This window comes from Anomaloglossus baeobatrachus, chromosome 8, assembly GCF_048569485.1.
Source record: "Anomaloglossus baeobatrachus isolate aAnoBae1 chromosome 8, aAnoBae1.hap1, whole genome shotgun sequence".
NCBI classification, from domain to species: Eukaryota; Metazoa; Chordata; class Amphibia; order Anura; family Aromobatidae; genus Anomaloglossus; species Anomaloglossus baeobatrachus.
The window spans coordinates 64271464-64296743 of record NC_134360.1 but is presented as its reverse complement, the minus strand read 5'-3'; the positions used below and the strand labels follow the sequence as shown (position 1 = coordinate 64296743).

Below are 25280 nucleotides of genomic sequence, written 5' to 3'. Positions count from 1 at the left end.
CTAGGTCATAGATGTAGGGAGGAGACAAGTTGTGTATGGCGTTATACATCATGATTAATGTTTTAAACTGGAGTTGTTGGGCAATTTGAAGCCAGTGAAGGGGTTGGCAGAGAGGAAAGTTCGGGGAGTAGCGGGGGGACAGGTCAATTAGTCGGCAACATAGTTTAGAATAGATTGTAGGCGTGGAAAAGTGTTAGAAGGGACGCAACAGAGCAGGGGGGTTGTAGTAGTCCAGGCGGGAGATAATGAGGGTATGCGCTAGTATATTTGCTGCTTCTTGGTTAAGGAATGTACAAATGTGGGAAATATTTTTGAGTTGGAGTTGGCAGGAGGTGAAGAGGGCTTAAATATGTGGCTTGCCATAATGTGGCTTGCATCTGGTTGGGAATCCCTAGTATACGGGAAGCCCTATACTCGCCTCCTCAATTCCCTACTTCTTCAGTGCTGCCTTCATTTGTTTTCTAAGTGTTCCCCACTGGCTTACATCTTGCGGCGAACACGTACTGCACATCATTCATGTGATTCACCTCAGTCATCAAATGCTGTATATACCGGCACCACCACTCCGGTGAGTGTTGGCTGCAGCAGTCACGTGAATGATGTGCAGTGTGTGATCACTGCATGAAGTAAATCAGCGGGGACCGCTGGACTGGCGATTTGAAATGTCAAGAATTGTAATGGTTGATTTAATTTAAAATCCATTGGTTTCTTTTAAAAGGCTATTCCCATCACCATGATCCTATTCCAATATGTAATACAGTAGTAATATTAGAAAATACCTCCAATTAGAAATGTACAAACAAGAAAAAAACACAGGAAAAGAGGTTGCATTTTTATCAAGGTACATGCGATAATAGTAATGGAAATCCCCTATATAAAGCAACCATTGACTACATATAAATACTGGTCAAATCGCATAGTAGTAAATGTAAAGAGAGAGAAGAGAAACGATCAAACGACCATTGGGTGAAAAAAGAATTTTTATTGAGCAGTGCTAGAGGTGGACACACAGGTAAAGGTTAAAACACCAACCAGGAGCAACCGGCAATGTGACAGTCACAATAATTGAACGCCTGACTTGAGCATACACCAAATATATATAACAATGTATAAATAACTATATCTATCTGTAATTTTAGATTCATACTATGTATAACCACATATATTATAAGGTCTACTTCTTCAATAACAGCCTGTATGGCTGACATTAGTGCTAGCAAAGGTCTAGCTTAAAACACGTAGAAGTATACATACGATCCGCTATATAGTAATTACAAGGATTCACCTCTAATAGATATAAAGTGAGGGCAATACCATATGTGCCACGAGGTACCTGCCAAGAGGGCAAATTAGCCCACTACATAGTGCCAGGTGGAATCCTTGTAATTACTATATAGCGGATCGTATGTATACTTCTACGTGTTTTAAGCTTGACCTTTGCTAGCACTAATGTCAGCCATACAGGCTGTTATTGAAGAAGTAGACCTTATAATATATGTGGTTATACATAGTATGAATCTAAAATTACAGATAGATATAGTTATTTATACATTGTTATATATATTTGGTGTATGCTCAAGTCAGGCATTCAATTATTGTGACTGTCACATTGCCGGTTGCTCCTGGTTGGTGTTTTAACCTTAACCTGTGTATCCCCCTCTAGCACTGCTCAATAAAAATTCTTTTTTCACCCAATTAGAAATGCAGTATAGTTCCCCTGATTAGCTATGTCAATTACCTCATGTGCAGGGCGTTGCAGCTTAGGTATCCATGGTTATGACTTGTATCCATGGATACCTAAGTTGCAATGCCCTGCACATGAGCTAAGTGACATAGCTAATCATGAGAATTATAATACATTTCTAATTGGAGGTGTTTGCTAATATTATTATTACACCTATTACATATTGGGATAGGATCTTGGAAATGGGAATAACCCATTTAACCCTTTAACTCAGAGAAATATTGATTTGATGCCATCACTTTGAGCCCAGCCATCATGTTATTACAAGGAGGTTAAAGGATAAAGTTATTAAATATTGATATTACAACTAGTCAAGGATTGGGGTCACGGGAAGGAATACATTTTTTTATGAATTTCTGATGTCCAGCTACAAAGCACAACTGAAGAACAAAGGAGAAATACGAGTATATGTGCAAACATAGACATTTTTATTGATAACAATGTACACGCAAGAACAGCACAGAAATCACACATTAAAATACTACCAATAGATCAAGGGGGTACAATATGTGAGATCATTTGGAAAATAAAAAGTATATACCTGTCTATCTTAAGTAGCCGTGGGAGAGGTAACATAACCCCAATGACAATATAGACGAGATATGACAGGAAACATAATGGGGTTGACCGGACTCCACCCGCAACGTAGGGAGAAGTAGAAGCACACACACACGGCTGAAAGGGTTCAAGATAGAAGGAGGTAAAAAACTCAGTAAATTGAGAATTCCTATAACACAATGATAGTAACAAAAAGGACCATGGACAGACCGGGTGTGTGTAAAAAAATCTCCTATAATATCAGTACAGACTGAGTAGTGGCATAATTCTCCACATCATCAAAGGTTAGCAAATTAATGTGAGTACAGAGATGCAAATAGAGTTCGGTCACTGCCATTAATGTATACAGAGCTATCAGGGCCTCCAATGATTCGATATGTCAGTACATAGTTGCCAGGGAATGGCAATTACCAAAAATGCAACACATGATAGCATGGAGGACCTAAATATAGTCTTACTATGGAAATAAAGTGCAAGTGCATATGGCCAGTAAAGGATCCATATGGAAACATGAATGCTGGAAGGTAAATACCATATCCCAAAAGTTCTATGGCAAAAGGTTAGAAAACGGGATCCCAAGGTATGATCAGACACATGTACAGATACCCATAAAGAAAAGGATCACCACCAACGCGCGTTTCGCGGAGGTACTGTTGCTTTCTCAAGCAGGAAGACCCTGTTTTATTTTACACACACCCGGTCTGTCCGTGGTCCTTTTTGTTACTATCATTGTGTTATAGGAATTCTCAATTTAATGAGTTTTTTTACCTCCTTACTATCTTGAACCCTTTCAGCCGTGTGTGTGCTTGTACTTCTCCCTATGTTGCGGGTGGATTCTGGTCAACGTCATTATGTTTCCTGTCATATCTCGTCTATATTGTCATTGGGGTTATGTTACCTCTCCCACGGCTACTTAAGATAGACAGGTATATACTTTTTATTTTCAAACTGATCTCACATATTGTACCCCCCTTGATCTATTGGTAGTATTTTAACCCCTCCAGCCCCCGGGCACTTTCCGTTTTTGCGTTTTTGTTTTTTGCTCCCCTTCTTCCGAGAGGCATAACTTTTTTATTTTTCCATCAATCTTGCCATATGAGGGCTTGTTTTTTGCGGGACGAGTTGTACTTTTAAATGAAACCATAAGTTTTACCATATAGTGTACTGGAAAACGGCAAATAAATTCCAAGTGCGAAAAAATTGCAAAAAAAGTGGGATCGTACAATAGTTTTTTGGATATTTTATTCACCGTGTTCACTATATGGTAAAACTGAGGTATCTATGTGATGCCTCAGGTCGGTGCGAGTTTGTAGACTCCAAACATGTATAGGTTTACTTGTATCTAAGGGGTAAAAAAAATTCACAAGCTTGTCCAAAAAACGTGGCGCAAGTTTTGCGCCATTTTCCAAAACCCGTAGCGTTCTCATTTTTCAGGATCTGAGGCTCAGTGATGGCTTATTTTTTGCGTCTCGACCTGACGTTCTTAACGGTACCATTTTTGCGGAGATGCTACGTTTTGATCGCCTGTTATTGCATTTTGCGCAAAATTTGCGGCGACCAAAAAACGTAATTTTGGCGTTTGGAATTTTTTTGCCGCTACGCCGTTTACTGATCAGATTCATTGATTTTATATTTTGATAGATCGGGCATTTCTGAACGTGGCGATACCAAATGTGTATTTTTTATTTTTTAACCCTTTAATTTTGAAAGGAGGGTGATTTGAATTTTTAGGTTTTTTTTATTTTTTTTAATTTTTTAAAACTTTTTTCTTTACTTTTTTTTTTATTTTACTAGTCCCCCTAGGGGGCTATAGCGATCAGCAATCCGATCGCTCTGCACTATCTGCAGATCTCAGCTACAGAGCTGAGAACTGCAGATTTGCTGCTTCACTTTCAATGCCGGCTGTATTCCAGCATTGAGAGGAAGTGAGTCATGTTAGCTACAGGCGTCATCACATGACCCTGTGCTACCATGGCAACCGCCGAAAGTCACGTGATCATGTCACGTGACTTCCGGTGGGGGCGGGGTAAGTGACTGTCATGGCAGCGCCCATATACATATCGCTGCCAAGATTTTGGCAGGGAAATGTAAGGGGTTAATGGCCGCGGGTGGAAGCGATTCCACCCGCGGCTAGCAGGCACACATGTCAGCTGTTGATAACAGCTGATATGTGCGCCGATCGCCGCCGCCTGCCGGCGGCAGGGGGCGGGGCTTACCGGCACACGATCCATGACGTACCCAGTACATCATGGGTCGTTAAGGGGTTAATGTGTGATTTTTATGCTGTTCTTGCGTGTACATTGTTATCAATAAACATTTCTATGTTTGCACATATACTCACGCACGTATACTCGTTTCTCCTTTGTTCTGCATTCATTTGAGTAGTGCACACACGTTGTCGGTGTATGTATACTGACATCGTGTTTACCCTATGGCTCGTTTATTGGGAATTGTTCTCATAAAGCACAACTGAAGACTGATCATAGTGCAATTTCACACCCGGCTCTTCTTTCTTAATTGAAATTGAATGGACCATATCAAAGGCTCTGATTTGTATTATATTCTATGTGGTGTGATGGCTTCGACTCCTGCAACATCAAAGGATCGCACAACGTTGCGTTTTATTTCACAGTGGTCACAAACAGAATCTGACTTTTTATGGATGAATATAAAGATACAGGGCGCCATGTGCAGCAGATGCCACAGCCTTTATATTGTGCGGCCCCAGAAATAGAAACAACTAAAGAAAACTTAAAGGATTTTTCAATTTAAAAAAAAAGGAAAATTAGTATAAAATGATAAATGAAATATAATAAAGTCTCTGTATAAAATATATGTGTAATTAATCATCCATACTTTTTTTCAGTGAAGGAGAAAGAAGAGCTCCATCCTGAGCCGGAGGTGCAGTCTATGAAGGATCAGTTCTTTGACGACTACAGGTTAGTGATGGCAGAAGTTCTGACCAGGATTTTGCTGATTTTTTTACAACCTATATATGTCGCCCACCAAAGCTTTAAAGGGAACCTGTCATGTAAAAATATTAATATATGATTAATCTGCAGGGTAATAGCATTCTGAGGGTGTGCGCACTGACAGCCCCGCTGCCAGGAGGAAACAAAGTTTAATTCTCCCCCAAGGTTTGGGCTTTCAGTCATTTGAGGGCAGCTAGCATGGCTTCAATCACCACTCGGCACATAGTGAGCGTCAGCTGTAACCGCGCCAAACACTGACTGACAGCCGGCTCTACAATGCATCAATACAGAAAGACAGAGACAGCCAGATAAAATTAATGTCCTCCCGGCAGGGGGGCTCTCAGTGTGATGGCTGCATGGCGTCTGAATCCCATATCTGCATGTTAGGTTAGGTTCACATTTCCATTGTTTTGCATCAGTCACAATCCGCCACTCTGATAAATAACGCAATCCATTTGGAGGATTCCGTTGTTTCCCATAGACTTATATGAACGACGGATTGTGACTGATGCCCTTGCGTTGCCACCTCCGCCCGACTGATCAGTCGTGGAATGACTGACCGTCGGGCGGCAGGAACGCAGAGCGTAACGTTTTTTGAGCAGCGGGATCCTTATGATTTCGCTGCGCATGCTCTCTCTCGGCGGCCGAACAATCAGCTGATCGCCCGGCAGCCGCTTTCTGTGAGCGATCAGATGATCTCCCGGCCGCCAGCTTCTGTGAGCGATCAGCTGATCTCCCGGCTGTCGGCTTTTGAGAGCGATCAGCTGATCTCCAGGCCGCCGGCTATTGTGAGCGATCAAGTGATCGTTCTCTCTCTCTCGTTTTACAACGGAATCCACTTTCTAATTCCAATTATTGTCATCCGTTGTACAAAGCATCAGTCACAAGCGTCAAGCAACGCATGTGACTGATGCAAAACAACGGAAATGTGAACCTAGCCTTAAAAGCATTTATTCACATGACAGGTTCCCTTTGAAGATACACTGTGTTGTAGCTGTTCTGTTTTGTCACAAGTCAGCTTATGGGATCACCAGTGAGGTCCTCTGAATTAGGTCTCTTCAGACCTAATCAAGATCGAGCACTCGGAGAAAAAGACCTGCATCCATGTGGGCATGATGAATTTTCTGTTTATTCAGCCAAAGTACAGTTTATTTATACCATTTAAAGATCAATGTGATATTGCAAAAAAAACTTCTAGCTGGACTTTAAAAGTTGATCATATGACCTTTAAGTTTTAGCAAAACAAAAATGTAGAGTCATGCATATGAGATAAGAAGAAGATAAGAAGAACATTTAGAGACAATAATAATCCTTGAGCTTGTCTCTTATTCCGAAGGCTCTATGACTATGAACTACCATCAGATATACTTACTAATAACAATAAAATATCTTTAATGAAGAAATAGAGAAACTATTAACCCTTCTATATCAATTTCCCCCTTTTGTAAATGGTATAACCTTCACTACAGGGTCAGTAGGCGTCCAAACAGGAGCTGCTGGCTCATGGGCCTAGTACCCATGAGGGGTCTTCCTACCACTTCACCCATCCACCCTCAGTGTGGACACCTACTCCCCGTCAGTAGAGGCCATTTGGGGTCTGTAGTAAACTACAGAGGGTTCAATGCTGGGACTCTTAGCACATACATTATTCAGTAGTTTAGCTAATGCATATGTCAATGTTTTTACAGCTATATAAAGCAGTAGACAGAACAACAATATTTGCATACAGGTTTGTATAATGCCAGAAACCCAACCTGCTAGGCCCTTAAACCAATTGGCTGGATTCATAAAAGAAAATGTATTTCCCCACCAGGAGTCCTCGCTGGAATCATCCATATATATACATATATACATACAGATGTATATACATATAATAGGAGAACACACAAAAACTGGTGACCATGTATGTAGATACACACATAGACACAAACACACGGAAACAATCATTGCCCTTTCCACAGATAGCAACATCATTATATTGAAGACTGAACCATAATCCATCGTAGGTAATGGGGCCTGAATGAGGGATCTTAGTCTTTACTTTGGTAACTACACCCTCAATGTCCGGATTGTATTCCATCCACCACGACTGTCCCCTAGGCTGTGTGATATTTAGCTGGAACCAGGGATTAGTGACCTTTCCAGCTATAGTCAAGGTGGCAAATACATCTTTTCACCAGAATATCGATAGAGTCCAGGTTTCATTGTAGATACAGTCTGGTACCAATACCTCCTGTGGTTCCAGAGGTAAGGCTAAATAAGGCATAGTCTTCGAAGAAATAGGAGTGTGTGTGCAGATCCAACAGTCTTTTGGCTTTTCTCCTTCCATGTCCTCAGTAAGAGAAATATGGTGGCGAATGATTTTATTATCCCAGTGCGTATTTAAAAGTTCGCTCAGCGCCTTTGTTGGGTGCAGCATCCCTGCTACACCTAGCAGGATAATTAGCAAAACTGTCATTCTGCCGGTGGAGTGACCTTTTTACAGTGACTGGCGTGGATCCAGGTGGGCTTTCCCTCAAGTTTCACTGAGGTGGATGTGGTCAGCTGGACTTGGAATGGGCCATCAAAGCGTGGATCTAGGCTCCTTCTCACGTGTCTGCGCACGACCACCCAATCACCTGGATTCATCTGATACACATCTACACTTGCATTGGGATCTGGAATGGATGAAAAGACTTGTTTATGCACCACATTAAGCCTTTCCTGTAAGGCCTGGATGTAGGCTGTCATAGTGCCGTGTTGCATCTGTAACACTTGTGGAAAGTACAGACCTGTTTTTGGGGCACTACCAAACAGGACTTCAAAAGGAGACAAGCCTGTCTTTCTATTTGGAGTGTGTCTGACTGAAAAGAGTGCCAGGGATAAGCACTCTACCCAATTCTTTCCTGTCTCTGCCATGGCCTTTTGAATTTTTAGTTTAAGTGTCCCGTTTAATCTCTCTACTTTTCCACTGCTCTGTGGATGATAAGGGGTATGGACGCCTGCTCTATTCCCAGGGCCTGCATAATGTCCCTCATTATTTCTCCAGTGAAGTGTGTACCCCTGTCACTTTCTATGGCTTCTGGGATGCCATACCTACAGACTAGTTCTTTCATCAGTTTATCTGCAGTTGTTTTAGCATTTGCACATTTTACTGGATAGGCCTCAACCCATCCTGAGAAGAGATCTACACATACCAGGACGTATTCATACACTCCTACCTTGGGTAGTTGTATGTAGTCTATTTGCAGTCGTTGAAACGGGTAGAGTGGTCTGGGTGCTGCTTTCTTAGGGACTTTTACTGTTTTACCTGGGTTGTGTTGTGCGCAGATAATGCAGGATTGTACGTGTTTGGAGGCTACGCAACTGAAGCCAGGAGCGATGCAGAAGGCATTCACCTGGTTACACATGTGACTTTTTGAGGCGTGAGTGGGGCCATGTGTTGCTTGTGCCATCATAGGGAACAGGGACCTTGGTAAACACAACCTATCCTTACTTTCCCATACTCCATTTGAGTTCAGCCCAGCTCCCATTTTCCCCAATGTTCCTTCTCTGTTTGGGCAGCCTAATGCTGGAGGGATTTCAGGACATCCAGACTCACTGTGGCTGGGACTTGCTGGCTCCCTGCCACTATCCTCTGATCCCTAGGCCTCTTTGCTGCTGCTTTTGCAGCCGCATCCGCCCTTCTATTGCCCGCTACCTCCAGTGAGTCACCTTTTGTGTGTGCTTTCACCTTAATGATGCCAACCTGGACTGGTAACATTAGTGCCTCCATTAACCGTTTTACCAATTCTGCATTTTTAATAGGCTTACCAGCTGACGTAAGAAAAGCTCTACTTCTCCAGATAGGGTCAAAATCATGACAGATCCCAAATCCATAATTTGAGTCTGAATAAACATTCATTTTCCTACCTGATCCCGCTCTACACGCCTCAATGAGCGCTGTTAGCTCCGCCTCCTGTGCGGACATGTGCGGCGGGAGTGGTTCAGCTCGGATTACCTCATGTGAGGATACTACTGCATATCCAGTGTAGAATCTCCCATCCAGGTGGTATCTGGAGCCATCTACAAAAAACTCAAAATCTGCATTAGTAATAGTTGTATCATAGACATGTGGAAAACCTGCTGTCTCCTGACTCATCAGCTCTATGCAGTCATGTTCATGCGTCATGTCAAAGTATTCATCCTCACTTGCTACCATTGTCACCAATTCCCCCTTTTCTGAATCTACTGGCAAAAGGGTGGCTGGATTCAGAACATTACACCTCTTGAGGGTGACATACTCAGGAATCAGAAGGGCACATTCAAGTCTGAGCTGTCTGGCCATAGACAGGTGTTTTGGTTGGACTTGCACAAGTATAGCATGAATGTCATTCGGGGAGTAAATTGTTAAGGGAAATGTCAATGTGATCTCGCAAGCTTTCCCTAGCAGTACTGCAGCAGCCGCTACAGCACGGACACATGTGGGAGACCCTCTGACAACTGGTCCAATCGCGGTGAGTAGTAAGCTATTGGTCTTTGTTTGTCACCATGTTGCTGTGTGAGGACAGCTGTCGCATGCCCTCCCTGTTCTGTGCAAAACAAAAAAAATGGTTGATCGTAATTTGGAATACCCAGGGCCGGGGCAGATACAATGAGTAGTTTAAGGGAATGAAAGGAATCAATAGCTTCCTGAGTGAGGTCAAAGGGGTCAGATGACAGACAATCATAGAGGGGTTGCATCATTTGCGAGGCAAACCTTATCCAAGGCCTGCAGTATGACACTAAGCCCAAAAAGGTGCGCAGTTGCCGGTGGGACCTGGGTAAGGAGAGATTTTGGACTGCTTGTTTTCTCTCCTCAGTCAGGTGTCTTGTACCTTCAGAGATACAGTGACCCAAAAAGGTTACCTTTTGCTTACAGTACTGTAATTTTTCACGTGAAACTTTGCAACCATTCTCTGCCAGAAAACACAGCAAAGAAATTGTGGCTTCCTTGCAGGACGTCTGGTCTGGACAGCAGAGCAAAAGGTCATCCACGTACTGCAATAGCGTAACCTGTGGATGAGGCGGTTGCCACTGTTCCAGAATTCCTGCCATAGCTGTAGAATAAATGGTAGGTGAATTCATTCCTCCTTGCGGGAGGACTGTCCACATGTACTGTTTCCCCTCATGTGTGAAGGCAAAAAGATACTGACAGTCAGGGGGTAGAGGCACAGAGAAAAATGCATTTGCCCAATCAATTACTGTAAAACATTTGGAGGTCCCTGGGATTTGTGACAGTAAGGTATGTGGGTTTGGAACAATAGATGTTACACTCTCAGTGACAGCATTGACAGCTCTCAAATCATGCACCATTCTGTATGTATCAGGGGAACCTTTGGGCCCTTTTTCCTTGATTGGATACAAGGGAGTGTTACAGGGGGAGGACCTTTCTACTAGAGCCCCTGCTTGCACATATTCTCTTATCTCTGGTCAGGGCCATTGATTTGGCTGGGCTTAAGGGATACTGTTTTGTCAAGGGAATTTCAGACACCAATCCCTCCAGTCCCTTCATGGTCACCAGTTTCCTAGGCCAGAGGCAAAGGAGGAGGGAAGGAAGGAGGAGAGTCGGTCTGCTCCCTCTCCTATTTGGGGTTTTTGCACTGTCTGGCGTAATGTCCATTCTGGCCACAATTCCAGCACTGTACGGTCACTAAGTCACCTGGTGCCCTCCCTCTCTGCTTCCATTGTTTTCCTTGTGCTCTAGCATACATAACTGGTCGTTTGCATTTTGTCAGTTCAACCCCCTTAGCTACTTGCAGAAGGTCTGTTGGGTCCATGTTTCTCCACTCAGGTCTGGCTGTCTGTACTGCTTCTCGTAAAAACTTATTCATACCGTTAACGAATATACTCATCAGTATTTTGTCATTAAGGGAGGTTCTGACTTTGTACCCCACGTCTGCCCACTTCAGCTGTAACCTCCAAAAGTACGTCTCTATACTCTCCCCTTCCTGCTGTATTACGTCAGTCAGGCAAAGAGGGAAAGGTTGGTCTTCAGGGTCAGATAACTGTTTTCTTTCCTCACCGTCAGAGTAATGTCCAGCTTCCCCCCCAAAACTCAATTCCTTCACTACCTCTGTCTCAGTGTCAGCGTCCTCTGTCATCACATGTGATCTGGTTCGAACAGGATTTAGCGCAATCTGCTTAGGGCGAGTAACATTACACGTAGCACAAGTACTTCTCCAGTCTGGGTTTTTCTGACTACAATGTTTACAAGTCCATTCATCTGGTCTGGGTTTCTGCTTATGTGAAGGGGGGTAGCAGTCACAATTCCTGCTTTTGGTGCATTAAAACATTTATAATACACTTTACATAACAATAATATAATAATACATCCCACTGTTATTTCTTTACATTCACAATGCTGCACCTCTTTCTTGAATCTGTGCCATTTCTCAACATCCAAACATCCACACTCTGGCATGTCTGCCTTTCTGAGTATCGGTCTGACATTTTTCACTGCTTCTTTGCCTTCTCTTTCTTGCACTATCTGTTTGGCTGTTTTGGATCCCGCTGGAGCCCCACGCTGCACACTGAACAAGTTGCCCATGGCTTCAACTTATTCCCACACAGCTCACCTTTCTGCAAATGCCCTCTCAGTGTCCCTGAACCTTGTTAACAGGCCACACTTCTCCTGGCAAGTCAGAATGGGCTCTCAAGTGGTAGCAGGAAGGCTCAATCAGCATTCACTCTCACCTGCTACACTTGCAGGGTGTATTGGGAAGGGTTAAAAAAACACCTCTCTCACCCAATAGACCAGATGACTAAAGCAAGAAGGTGTGATAGTCCTCTCACCTACTAGAAACCTCCATGTAAGTGGGAAGACCACAATGCTCTCTAATCCACTTAGACCTGATGTGCAGTTGGGTACTCCATGCTGGTCCTTTTCAAAGTATTCCAGCAACCAACGTAAATTAGAGTTAAACCAAAACAATCATCAGAGCTGACTTCTCACAGAGGGCAGAAAATCGCGCAGCTGTTCACTTGCCCCCCTCCCAACAGAATAGCAGCTAGCAGCGCACAGTTTGTTTAGCAAGAGTCTTATCTCGTCCAGATTCAGCTTTCCAAAACACAATCCTAGCAGAAAATTGAGATTACTTATATACCTTCACAGTACTAATATTCTACTTAAAGGGAAAAACTACTTTGCTATAAAACCTTCATCCCCATTTTGAGGGGAAGAAACACACAATATCTCACTATAAGGACAGATCCCAGGACCACTTGTCTTAAGGTGGCTTTACACACTGCAACATCGCAAACGACATCGCTGTAACGTCACCGGTTTTGTGACGTTATAGCGACCTCCCCAGCGACATTGCAGTGTGTGAAACACATCAGCGACCTGGCCCCTGCTGTGAAGTTGTGATCGCTACAAATTGTTCAGGACCATTCTTTGGTCCTTTGTTTCCCGCTGTGCAGCAAAGTTTTAGTGTGTAAATGGGACTTTACAGCGACTTCGTTAGCGACTTCCCTTTCAAAAAGCTGCTTTACAACGTCCCCATTGACTAGCTAGGTCGTTCTGCAGGTCCGGATCGCTGTTGCGTCGTTGGCCAGGTTTGCCTGTTTGACAGCTCACCAGAGACTTTGTAGCGATCCCGGTCAGGTTGGGATCGCTGGTGGGATCGCTAGAAAGTTTCAGTGTGTAAAGGGGCCTTTACTCATTCATTGATTCCAGAAACATATGTAACAATACACCTTCCAAGGATCAGTTAACCTCACATGCAAATAAAATTATCTAAACCGCTCTTGACACTGATGGGGAAAAAAAATACATATGTCAGGAATCCACTCAAATACTCTATATGGCTATGCCCTGTGACATTTCACAACCGGAACATCTTTTCACAGTCCACAGTATGACCTATAACCATTAGACTTATACATACATATTATTTCACCAAGTCTCTTATCTCAATTACTTGTCACTTTGTTATTCAGAGGCTTCTCATCAATATACAACAACCTATTGCCTGCCTACTTTATCTGGGCATTAATATGAAACCACTTATGAACACATATCCCTAGACCAGTGTATTGCCCATCAAAGATGCAAGGATGGCCAAAGCAAAACACAAAACACAGCAAATGCAATTATACAGAGACTGTCCCAAATTCTGTGCTATGCAATCTATGAGATCAGTTAATGGACGGACAACAGATTATCTTATTACTCTGTATTTCAACTCTCATTCAGACATGCATGAAAAAACAATACTCACTGGTGATGCCAGAGTTGTTGAACCGTGTGTACAGCCTTACCCAGAATATTTGGGAAATCAGAGAGAGTGAAATAAAGTGTAAGAATAAAGCTTCTCACCTTGCTGCAGCTGAAATTTCACTGTCTCAAGAGTCCCCAAAACTTCTTCCGAATAGGCTGGTTGGCCACGGCCCCACGTTGGGCGCCAAAAACTGTTGTAGCTGTTCTGTTTTGTCACAAGTCAGCTTATGGGATCACCAGTGAGGTCCTCTGAATTAGGCCTCTTCAGACCTAATCAAGATCGAGCGCTCGGAGAAAAAGACCTGCATTCATGTGGGCATGATCAATTTTCTGTTTATTCAGCCAAAGTACAGTTTATTTATACCATTTACAGATCAATGTGATATTGCAAAAAAAACTTCTAGCTGGACTTTAAAAGTTGATCATATGACCTTTAAGTTTTAGCAAAACAAAAATGTAGAGTCATGCATATGAGATAAGAAGAAGATAAGAAGAACATTTAGAGACAATAATAATCCTTGAGCCTGTCTCTTATTCCGAAGGCTCCAGTATGACTATGAACTACCATCAGATATACTTACTAATAACAATAAAATATCTTTAATGAAGAAATAGAGAAACTATTAACCCTTCTATATCACACTGTATCTTAGTATACCATATGGAATTATTCCAGCAGCTGACCCAGTAAATAAGTATGGCTCATACACTCCGGACACAAGTAGCTGAGCATACACCTCACCAATTAGCTACTGAGATCAATATCTCAAAGAGGACCTTTCACACAAAAAAAAAAAAAGAATCTCTTCCAATTACTGCTGCTCTACTGATTCGGGAACATTTTTTTCTTTTTCTTCTGCGCCCTCGGTTCCAAAGTTATCTAACCGGTAAAATAAAAAAGTGCAATATTTCAACTTGGAGAGCTTCACCTTACATTTGTTTTGTTGAGAGAATTCTATATTGCTTATTTTGTTCCCAAAACTTATGATGAAGGGTCTTGCCCTGAACCTTTTCTCAGTGATCTCAGTGCTTTTTCTCCTTCTTATTGTAGTTCTTGCCACCAGGGATGGTGAAGTGGGGAGCTGAAGAGTGGACCCACTGAACCACAGGGGAACCCTGAGCCTACCCTTGGCGCTGGGTACAGGACCAGGACTGTGGAAGCTGACTCCCAGGACAGGAGTGAACACAGGAGTGGACAGGACAGAGTCTCAAGTGCAGACAGGGACCACTAGGGTGGCTCAAGGCAGAGAGCACAGGCAGGACGGACAGGCAGAGTCTCTAGCACCAGCAGGGCAGGACGGATAGGCAGAGTCACTAGCAATGCAGATGGCAGGGCTAGGACGGGCAGGCAGAGTGTCTAGCACCAACAGGATGAGCTGGTAGCAGGTACAGGCAGGACAAGACTGGAACAGGTGCCCGGGCTGGGACCAGGTACAGGGCAGGACAGGACTTGTACCAGGTGCCAACAGGCAGGGCAGGCTGGAACCAGGTACAGGACAAGATGGGTGACCTGACAAGTTGGTAGACAGAGTACAACTGTCTAGGAACAGATGGTGTTGAACAGGTACCTCCCCTAGTGGGAGCTTGCCTTAGGTACCCAGTGCCTGTCAGAAATAGACTGTGAGGCACATCTTAGGAGTGGCGCACTGACCGTTTTAGAGAGGGGCAGTGGCACTCGCGCACTCTTTAGGAGAGCTCCCAGAGGTCATGTGACTCATGCACAGACTCTGGGAGGAGGAAGGAGGAGTCACCCACGTGGAGGAGCGCAGGGACACCGGGCAGCATAGAGGGAGTCGGCCGCGGCGGTGAGTGACAGTGCGTCCCTGCAGGAGGGGAAGAGCAAGAAGTGCAGGGACGCAGTGCTACACTTATCTCATGCTGATATGTGTTTGCAAGCTGTTTTTTGGGGGAAATAAAGCCTAAAAGTATCCTTAGAAATATGACCAAAAATGCCTTTTCAGGAGAAAGTTTGGAAAAGCTGGGGCCGAGGAAGGATAACTATTAATCCAACCACTAAAAGATTGGACCACTATATGTGGTCTGTAACTATGGGGCATTAAAGGGTTTTATCCACTTTTGGGGACAATTGTTTTTTGTTTGTTTTTTTTTTTTGCTCAAATGCATACATGTGGAACTTAAAACCATTTTTGCAATGGTGTTTTCACTAAAGTGAACCTGACGGCCGATCCACTATAGAAGGCAAGAGGTGCAAATTTTTGTAAGAAACCCAAATTGCAAAAATTATTTGTAAACCAAAATATGCATTTAAGTAAAAAAAAATGTCTACAGGAGTGGATAACCCCTTTTAATGGCACTACTAAATGTTAAACTAATAGACTTGTATTGAGCGCTTGTGACGTAACTTCTGGCCAGTCAGACGTTACGGGAACAAGATGGAACCAAGAGACCGGAGCCGTGCCGATAAAATGTGAAGATGCCGGAGGGGGAGTGTAAGAACAGGGGCAGCTGATTTAGATTATAAGCACCATTCCAGTGTCTAAACACCTTTCCCCCACTGAGGTGGTATTTTAAGGGCTTCATAAGGAGTCCCATCATGATAGGCACTAACCCTAGACGTTCAGCATTTGGGACCCCTGGCCATGTCCCCTACAGTGGGTGTTAACTGATACCTGTTTTTAATTACCAAGTAATTTGGTGGTGTCAGTACGGTGGTGATGCCACAATGGGTAAAGTTATTACTGTTGGGTAATATTTCTCCTCTAGGGCTTTAGAACACATTGTATTCTCACATCTCACAGGTGATGATGTTACGAGTTCGGGCATGGCAGGTGGAGATGTCACAAAGAGTGCCAGTCCTATAAACTGAGAGCCAGTATCCGATACTGGAAGACAGCCATGGCAGCTGCCTCACTTTGTAGTGGACCTTTCACTGTATTTTTCAATTTAAGTTGAGTACCTCCTTCAATTGCTGCTGCTCCACTGATTCTGAAATAGGTTTTTTTCCTCTTATGTGCCCCTCCATTGCAAACCTATGGCACCAAGTAATAAAGATGCAAATTTTCCATTTCAATCAAGCACAGAATATTTATGTGGGGATTTTCTTTCTGTTTCCTCTGACATTGGCCAATCTGTAATGCCAGCGTCCCTGCACTGCCCGACTTCTTTCTCTTAACAGGGACGCCGACTCACTCACCTCTGCGGCCGCACACATGTCCCATCTATTGCTCATGTACCCACAGTGGCTTCTAGCTCTCTGGGCCTGCACACATTGAGCAGATCTTCTGGCCATGTTAAAGGGGCAGCACATGCACTCCAGAGTGTCCCCAGCTTATGGTTGGGAGGCACTAGGTATTTAAGGCACCCTCCCCTGTAGGGAGATGCCTGAGTAATGTTAGTTCCCAGTCTGTCCTATGCTTACTAGTAACTTTGTCTGGTCCCTGTTCCTGTGTCTCAGTACCTGTGACCCCAGCTTTATCAGATCCTGAACCCATCCTGAGTACCAGTTCCTGTCCTGTGACCCGGCACCTTTCTGTTTACCTGAACCTGTACTCCTGCCTGTACCCATCCTGTCAGACTCCAGCCTGTGGCTCTGACTCCATCCTTCCTGTTGCCAGTCCAGACTTCAACCTGTGGTTCTGATTGCCTGTTGCCAGTCCAGACTCTGGCCTGAGACTCCGATTCTGTCCTGCCTGCTGCCAGTCCAGACTCCAGTCTGTAATTCCGACTTCTTCTTGCCTGTTGCCAGTCTGTGGCTGCGACTTTATCCTGGCTGTTGCCAGTCCAGACTTCGGCCTGTGGCTCTGATTCTGTCCTGCTCGTTGCTAGTCCTGACTCCTTCCAGTGGCTCTGACTCCATCCTGCCTATTGCCAGTCAACGCCGGCCTTTGGTTCCGACTTCGTCCTGCCTGTTGCCAGTCCAGACTCCAGCCTGTGGCTTCAACTCCATCTTGCCTTCTGCCAATACAGACTCCAGTCTGTGACTCCGACTCTCTCTTGCCTGTTGCCAGTCTGTGGCTTCAACTTCATCCTACCTGTTGCCAGTACAGACTTCAGCCTGTGGCTCTGATTCTGTCTCACGTGCTGCCAGACCTGTCTCAAGCCTGTAGTCCAGACTCAGCCCTGTCTGCCGTTGTTCGGGTCAGCTGCTGCGGCCTCGGGGACTGTAGTGGTACCTGGCTGCTACCGGCAGCACAAGCCTAGCTTCACCACCAAAGGCTCTAGAGAAGACCAGGTAGCCTCTTACTCTCGCCTCTCCAGGGTAAGCTCATGCTCCATGGTTCAGTGGGTCCACTCACCCGTTTCAATTAGAAGCCCGCCCTGCAGCCATAACAAATATGTATTCTCAGAGTGATATACTCCAGATACACACGTACCCAAAACATTGTTTAGTTCCTAGTCACTACAAATTATCATAAATCCAAGGAAACATGAAAACTACTAGATAGGAAGGTATCAGACTGCCGAGTACTGCAGCACAGGTAATGGAGCTGCTTGATGGCGCTCTGTAGGGATCTCAGCGGTCCGATCCACACTATTGTAGTTTATCAGCTCTCCGATGGAGATAATTTTTAGTAAATGTATTGTCTCTTATTATACCAACTTCAGCCTTTAATCTCATTGTTTTCCCTTAGTTCCAGTGATAAGAAGGCAACAAGTGGCAGCATGGACTCATTAAGCCTAGATATTAAAACCTACGACAGTGTGGATAGCCTCGTACAGTACAGCGATGGAGAACACAGTCACTTCAACGAGGATGGATCTTTTATTGGAGCGTATACAGAATCGAAGGAAAAAAATCCAGAAGATGGAGCCGCACACATCCAGTCTATACACTCCTAATAACAGCTCCGCATCCATGAAGAACTGTATCTTATATATGGTAATTCTACAAGTGACATGGAAAGCAGACTGGTGCCTCTACACAAGACAAAAATTGGCTTGGATATTCCATTGGTGAAAACTTAGTAGCCCAAAAATATTTTATGTTCTTTCCTAGGGACTCACCTAAAAAATGGAACATTGACATTTTCCAGCAATGACTGAAAAAAACAAAGCCATTTATTACTGCATATGAACATCACAATATATATATACACGATGTGAAGGACGTGATTACATACGCACAACGATATGACAAGAAGAGTCTGTATTGTTTTCCATTACACATATAAATAACACTAAAACTACTGAGGTAGTCAGTTTGACTACTTCGCACTATGTATTTCTCCTCTGTGACTACGAGTCTAGTAGTTCTAGTGTTAAAACATCCCATCTGTGCCATCTGTGCATCATGCATGTGATATTAAGATCCAATATTTTATTGTCCATTTTATAGCAACATTATTGGGTATAAATGGTGGCAAATACACAATTTCATCATGGATGGAGTCTAGTTGCAATGGTAAAATCAAAGCACTTGTAAATTGGTAACATATTGTACATATGTATCATGCCTCTATTGTATCATGTCTACTGGAGCTGTTACCACGGCTGATAACAGGAGACCCAACACCTGTCGTCTGAATTTCTGATATGCTGTATGTATATATATATATATACACACCGTGTGCAGAATTATTAGGCAAGTTGTATTTTAGAGGATTTTTTTTTTATTATTGATCAACAACTATGTTCTCAATCAACCCAAAAGACTCATAAATATCAAAGCTTAATATTTTTGGAAGTTGGAGTGGGGTTTTTTTTAGATTTGGCTATCTTAGGAGGATCTCTGTTTGTGCAGGTAACTATTACTGTGCAGAATTATTAGACAACTTATAAAAACCAATTACCGTATTTTTCGCTTTATAAGACGCACTGGAATATAAGACGCACCCCAAACTTAGACATAAAAAAAGGTAAAAAAAAGAAAAATGGGGTCCGTCTTATACTCCGGTGTTCTCTTACCGGAGGGGGGCAGCAGTGGTGGTGAAGCGGGGTCACAGGAGGCACAGGTTGTGCTGGCAGGCGCGGCAGGTCAGTGGCAGCGGGGTCCGTGGTTGCAGGTGCCGTGGCGTCCGTGGTTGCAGGCGCGGTGGCATCCGCGGTGGCAGGATCCGTGGGGTCCGTGGTGGCGGCAGCAGCCGTGGCGTGTGAGCCGTGCAGCAGGCCGGTGCAGTGAGTGTCCGCGGTCCCGGTTCAGTGGTGGCAGCGGCGGCGGCGACTGCTCAGTGGTGGCAGGGACTGCTCAGTGGTGGAGTGTGTCCGCGGTCCCGGTTCAGTGGTGGCAGTGGCGGCGACGGCTCAGTGGTGGGAGTGGCGGCGACGGCTCAGTGGTGGGAGCGGCGGTAACTGCTCAGTGGTGGCAGCGGCAGGGACTGCTCAGTGGTGGCGTGTGTCCGCGGTCCCGGTTCAGTGGTGGCAGCGGCGGCGGCTCAGTGGTGGGAGCGGCGGCAACTGCTCAGTGGTGGCAGCGGCAGGGACTGCTCAGTGGTGGCGTGTGTCCGCGGTCCCGGTTCAGTGGTGGCAGCGGCTCAGTGGTGGGAGCGGCGGCAACTGCTCAGTGGTGGAGTGTGTCCGCGGTCCCGATTCAAGTAATGGCGCCCGGAGCGACGCATGCGCAGATGGAGCTCTCATCCAAGGGCTCCATCTGCGCACGCGCTGACTCCCGGAGCAGCGCGTGCGCAGATGGAGCTCTCATCCAAGAGCTCCACCGGCGCCATCATTTGAAAGTGGGACCGCGGACAACTGGTAAGCTGCACAGCCGCCCGCCCCGCATGCACAGAGTGGCAGCCAGCAGGCTGCCCGCCCACTCTGCGTACAAGCCGCCGGGTACCTGTGCTTGCGTGCGGTGGCAGCCGGGTACCCATGGCTGTGTGCGGGCGGCAGATGGGTGACTGTGTGAGGGCGGCAGCCGGGTACCTGCACGGGCACCCGACTGCCGCTCGCACACAGCACCCGGCTGCCGCCCGCACACAGCCATGGGTACCCGTCTGCCACCGCATGCAAGCACAGGTACCTGGCTGCCGACCCCACACAGCACCCGCTGCCGCCCGCACACAGCCACGGGTACCCGGCTGCCGCTGCATGCAAGTACAGGTACCCGGCCGCTTGCATGCAGCCACAGGCACCCGCCCGATCGCCTCAGACAGGACCCCCCCCCCCCCCGCTACCGCTTTATAAGACGCACCCCCCATTTTCCTCCCAAAATTTGGGGAGGAAAAGTGCGTCTTATAAAGCGAAAAATACGGTATATTCCCATCTCACGTGTTTATTTTCACCAGGTAAACCAATATAACTGCACAAAATTTAGAAATAAACATTTCTGACATGCAAAAACAAAACCCAAAAAAAATAGTGACCAATATAGCCACCTTTCCTTATGATTACACTCAGCAGCCTACCATCCATAGATTCTGTCAGTTGCTTGATCTGTTTCCGATCAACATTGCGTGCAGCAGCCACCACAGCTTCCAAACACTGTTCTGAGAGGTGTACTGTTTTCCTTCCCTGTAGATCTCACATTTTATGAGGGACCACAGGTTCTCTATGGGGTTCAGATCAGGTAGACAAGGGGGCCATGTCATTATTTTTTCATCATTTAGACCTTTACTGGCCACCCACGCTGTGGAGTAGTTGGATGCATGTGATGGAGCATTGTCCTGCATGAAAATCATGTTTTTCTTGAACGATACTGACTTCTTCCTGTACCACTGCTTGAAGAAGTTGTCTTTCAGAAACTGGCAGTAGGTCTGGGTATTGAGCTTCACTCCATCCTCAACCCGAAAAGGTCCCACAAGTTCACCTTTGATGATACCTGCCCATACCAGTACCCCACCTCCACCTTGCTGGCGTCTGAGTCGGAGTGGTGCTCTCTGCCCTTTACTGATCCAGCCTCTGGCCCATCCATCTGGCCCATCAAGAGTCACTCTCATTTCATCAGTCCATAAAACCTTTGAAAAATCAGTCTTAAGATATTTCTTGGCCCAGTCTTGATGTTTTATCTCATGTTTATTGTTCAAAGGTAGTCGTTTTCAGCCTTCCTTACCTTGGCCATGTCCCTCAGTATGGCACACCTTGTGCTTTTTGATACTCCAGTAACGTTGCAGCTCTGAAATATGGCCAAACTGGTGGCAAATGGCATCTTGGCAGCTTTATGCTTGATTTTCCTCAATTCATGGGCAGTTATTTTGCGCCTTTTATGCCCAACACGCTTCTTGCGACCCTTTTGGCTATTTGCTATGAAATGCTTGATTGTTCGGTGAGCACGGTTCAAATGTTTGGCAATTTCAAGACTGCTGCATCCCTCTGCAAGACATCTCACAATTTTGGACTTTTCAGTGCCCGTCAAACCTTTCTTCTGACCCATTTTGCCAAAGGAAAGGATGTTGCCTAATAATTAAGCACACTGTCAGGCTACCACCAGGGGGAGCTGGAGCCCTGCAGGAAAAGACACTACACAGAGCTGAATCAGCATGGAGGTGGACACACAGTGTGTGCTGGAGCACTGCCCTGCAGAGTCAGCCAGAATACAGAGACCACGGGGCGTATGGGGGATGGTCAGGCAGGCCAGGTCATACACAGTACGGTAACAAAGAAGACTGGAGGAACGAGCAAAAGCGGGGTCGAGGTCAGTACCAGAGGAAGCAACCGAGTGGGGAGGTAGGAGAAGGGGGAACGACTGGGGCTATTGTGGGAAGGAAGGAGGTGGGACGGAACACAGACAGAGCACAGGGGAAGGACGGATCAGGAAACACAGGGACCAGCAATCACAGGCAAAGCAGTGCTAAGCTTATAGCTGGCGCTGGTTTACCAGACATGACAGAATTTAAAGCATCCAAGCTCCGGAAGTGAGGCCCGAGAGAAATCTCCGCCCCCTAGCCATGTGGACGGGGAGATGGAACCATGACACACACCTTATATAGGGTGTTGATGTCATTACACCACACCCCTCCTCATTACAGAGATGCATATCACCTGATTTACTTAATTGGTAGTTGGCTCTCAAGCCTATACAGCTTGGAGTAGAACAACATGTATAAAAAGTATCATGTGATCAAAATACTCATTTGCCTAATAATTCTGCACACAGTGTATATACCCAAACAGGTCAATCCGGGGAGATTAGCTACAGTGCCATGGTTTGTAAACTTCTTGATTATGTTGCGATCCATAGACAAAGGAACATAAAGATCTCTGGAGATGGACTTGTAACCTTGAGATTGTTGATATTTTTCAACAATTTTGGTTCTCAAGTCTTCTCTTCAGACAGTTCTCTTCTGCTCTTTCTGTTCTCCATGCTTAGTGTGGCACACAGACACACAATGCAAAGATTGAGTCAACTTCTCCACTCCATTTTATCTGGCTTCAGGTGTGATTTTCATATTGCTCACACCTGTTACTTGCCACAGTTGAGTATTATTTAGCATCACAAGCTTGAAAAAAAATTGTTTACCCACAATTTTGGAAAGGTACCAACAAATTTGTCCAGCCCATTTTTGTTTTTTTTTTGTGAAATTACGTCCAATTTGCCTTTTTTTCTTCGGCCTATTTGTGTTGTTATAATGCACACAAAGAACATACACATATGTATAACAACACATATGACATTAAAATAATTTTCTGGCAGAAAAACTTAATTTTCTGGAATAATTTCAAGGGTGCCAACACTTTTGGCCATGACAGTATATGAAGTAAAGTATTAGGACACCTCCACATTCAACCTACTGGAGCTTTTATGATCTCCCATTCTATATCCATAGACATTAATATGGAGTTGGTCTCTCTTTGCAGCTATAACGGCTTAATCTCATCTAGGAAAGATTTCTACAAGATTTTGGAAGTGTCTGTAGGAATGTTTGCCAATTCATCTAAAAGAGCATCTGTGAGATCAAAACTAATGTTGGGAAGAGAACCGAGCTCACAATATCTATTATAGTTCATCCCAAAGGTGTTGGATGAGGTTGAGGTTATGGCTCATGTTCTTCTAGACCAAACTCCCTCAACCATATCTTAATGGACCTTGCTTTGTGCACAGTCATGGGGAAGAGAAAAGGGCCTTCTCCAAAGTGTTACCATAAGGTTGGAATCAGACAATTGTCCATGGGCTCTGTGCTAAAGAATTAAGATTTCCCTTCCAAAGGACTATGGGGCCTCGACCAACCACTGAAAAAAAAGCCATAGTATGGCACAATGTAGTCAGGCAGGTATTGTTCTGATAGACACTAAACCCAGACTTGTCCATCAGACGCCAGATAGAGAAGTGTGATCTGTCACTGTACAAAGCACAATTCCTCTTGGGTTCATTGGTCAATCAACCTTGACCAATACCAGAGTCCCATGGTGGTGTCTTTACACATGAAGCTCCCGAGTGGTGCAGTGTTTGTGCTGATATTAATACCAGAAGATGTCTGGACTCTGCAGTAAAGTAGTCAGCAGAGCGTTGGTGACTTTTCTGTCCTCGGCTCCTCAGCACTCAGTGACTCCGCTCTATAACATTATGTTGTCTCCGCTTTGTAGTTCAGTTTCTGCAGCTTCTTCCGCTTTTCAAGTGTGTTCAACAGTTTTGCCCATATACTGTATAAAAAGTTGACATTCGTCATTGTCACCTGTATCAAAGCCACCTTTACTCTGCATGATGAGCATCCATAAAAGAATAGTGTTAAGTGGTGTAAAAGAAGGAACCAGAATCATAGATGCTGTTGAAATGAAAGAAGGTCAAAGCTTTGTGTTGTCTTGTTTGTATTTTGCTCTTTGATAAAAAAAAAAAGAAATAAACAAAATAAAAAAAATCATTGACTGTTCTTTGAGTTCTTGGAAGAAGTGGGGTTTTTTTTCATGATTTCTACATGTATATGAAATACTGGTAATGATTAGATGATTGCCTTGTGTAAATAGGTCAGGCATCAGTCGACAAACAAGCAAAGAGGTCGTTCAACACTTAAAAAGATAGTCGTAAAAGTAAAAAAATTGAGCCCACAAAATAAAGAACAAAAAATGAAAAAAATATACAGTGGAACCTCGCTTAACAAGTAACCCACTTAACGAGAATTTCGCTTTACAAGCAAAGCTTTCTGTAAATTTGTAACTCTGTTTACGAGAAAGCTTTGCTGTACGAGCAAAATACTCACCGCACACACTTCAACTCCGTACATCCATCGCGCTCTGACCCGGCACTTGCAGTCAACACAAGCACGCACAAACACACACAAACAAACACGCACGCACACACATACAGTATTATGCTCACTTTACCTTCCATTCCACCGCCGGCCTCATGGTTCTTGTAGTTCACCGTTACATCGCGACGCCCTCGTTGCGAACTACAAGACTCAGGAGGCCGGCGATGGAACGGAAGGTAAGGTGAGCATAATATGTGTACCTTACGTTCCATCACCGGCCTCCTGGGTCCTGTAGTTCACCGTTCCACTCCAGGCTGTGCATCGGCAACCACAGCGACGAAGCAGGAGCTTCCTCTGTCACCGCTACTCAAAGGCAGCACGCTGGCCAATCAGAGGCAAGCAGCTCCTGCCTTTGACGTCAGCGCTCTGGCAGCGGAAGTTCCTCCCTCGTCATTATGGTAACCCAATACACAGCCCGTACCGGAGAACAGCAAGTTCCAGTAGACCGGCGATGGAATGAAAGGTAAGATGAGCATATGTGCGTGTGCGTGTGTGCTTGTGTGTTTGTACGTGTTTGTGTGAGTTTGTGTTTGTACGTGTTTGTGTGACTTTGTGTGTGTTTGTACGTGTTTGTGTGTGTTTGTGCATGTGTGGAATAACACAGTAGGGGACCAGAATGGGACATTTAACAAGTTGTGGAACGAATTGTCTGCATTGCAATGATTTCCTATGGGAAATCTTGCTTTGCTGAATGAGTAACTTGGTTAACA

At 44.8% G+C, this 25280-nt stretch overlaps 1 protein-coding gene across 5 annotated transcripts in view; it reads left to right on the top strand.

Moving 5' to 3' along the window:
• Positions 1–20041, top strand: part of CHL1 (cell adhesion molecule L1 like) — a 221904-nt gene extending 201863 nt beyond the window's left edge. For all 5 annotated transcript variants that reach the window (XM_075321748.1, XM_075321747.1, XM_075321751.1 and 2 more), the window contains 2 exons: positions 5169–5241; positions 18085–20041. In XM_075321748.1, coding sequence (XP_075177863.1) covers positions 5169–5241; positions 18085–18292 — 281 coding nt within the window. In that variant the 3' untranslated portion in view covers positions 18293–20041. The remainder of the gene's footprint in view (positions 1–5168; positions 5242–18084) is intronic.
• The last annotated feature ends 5239 nt before the right edge of the window (positions 20042–25280 follow it).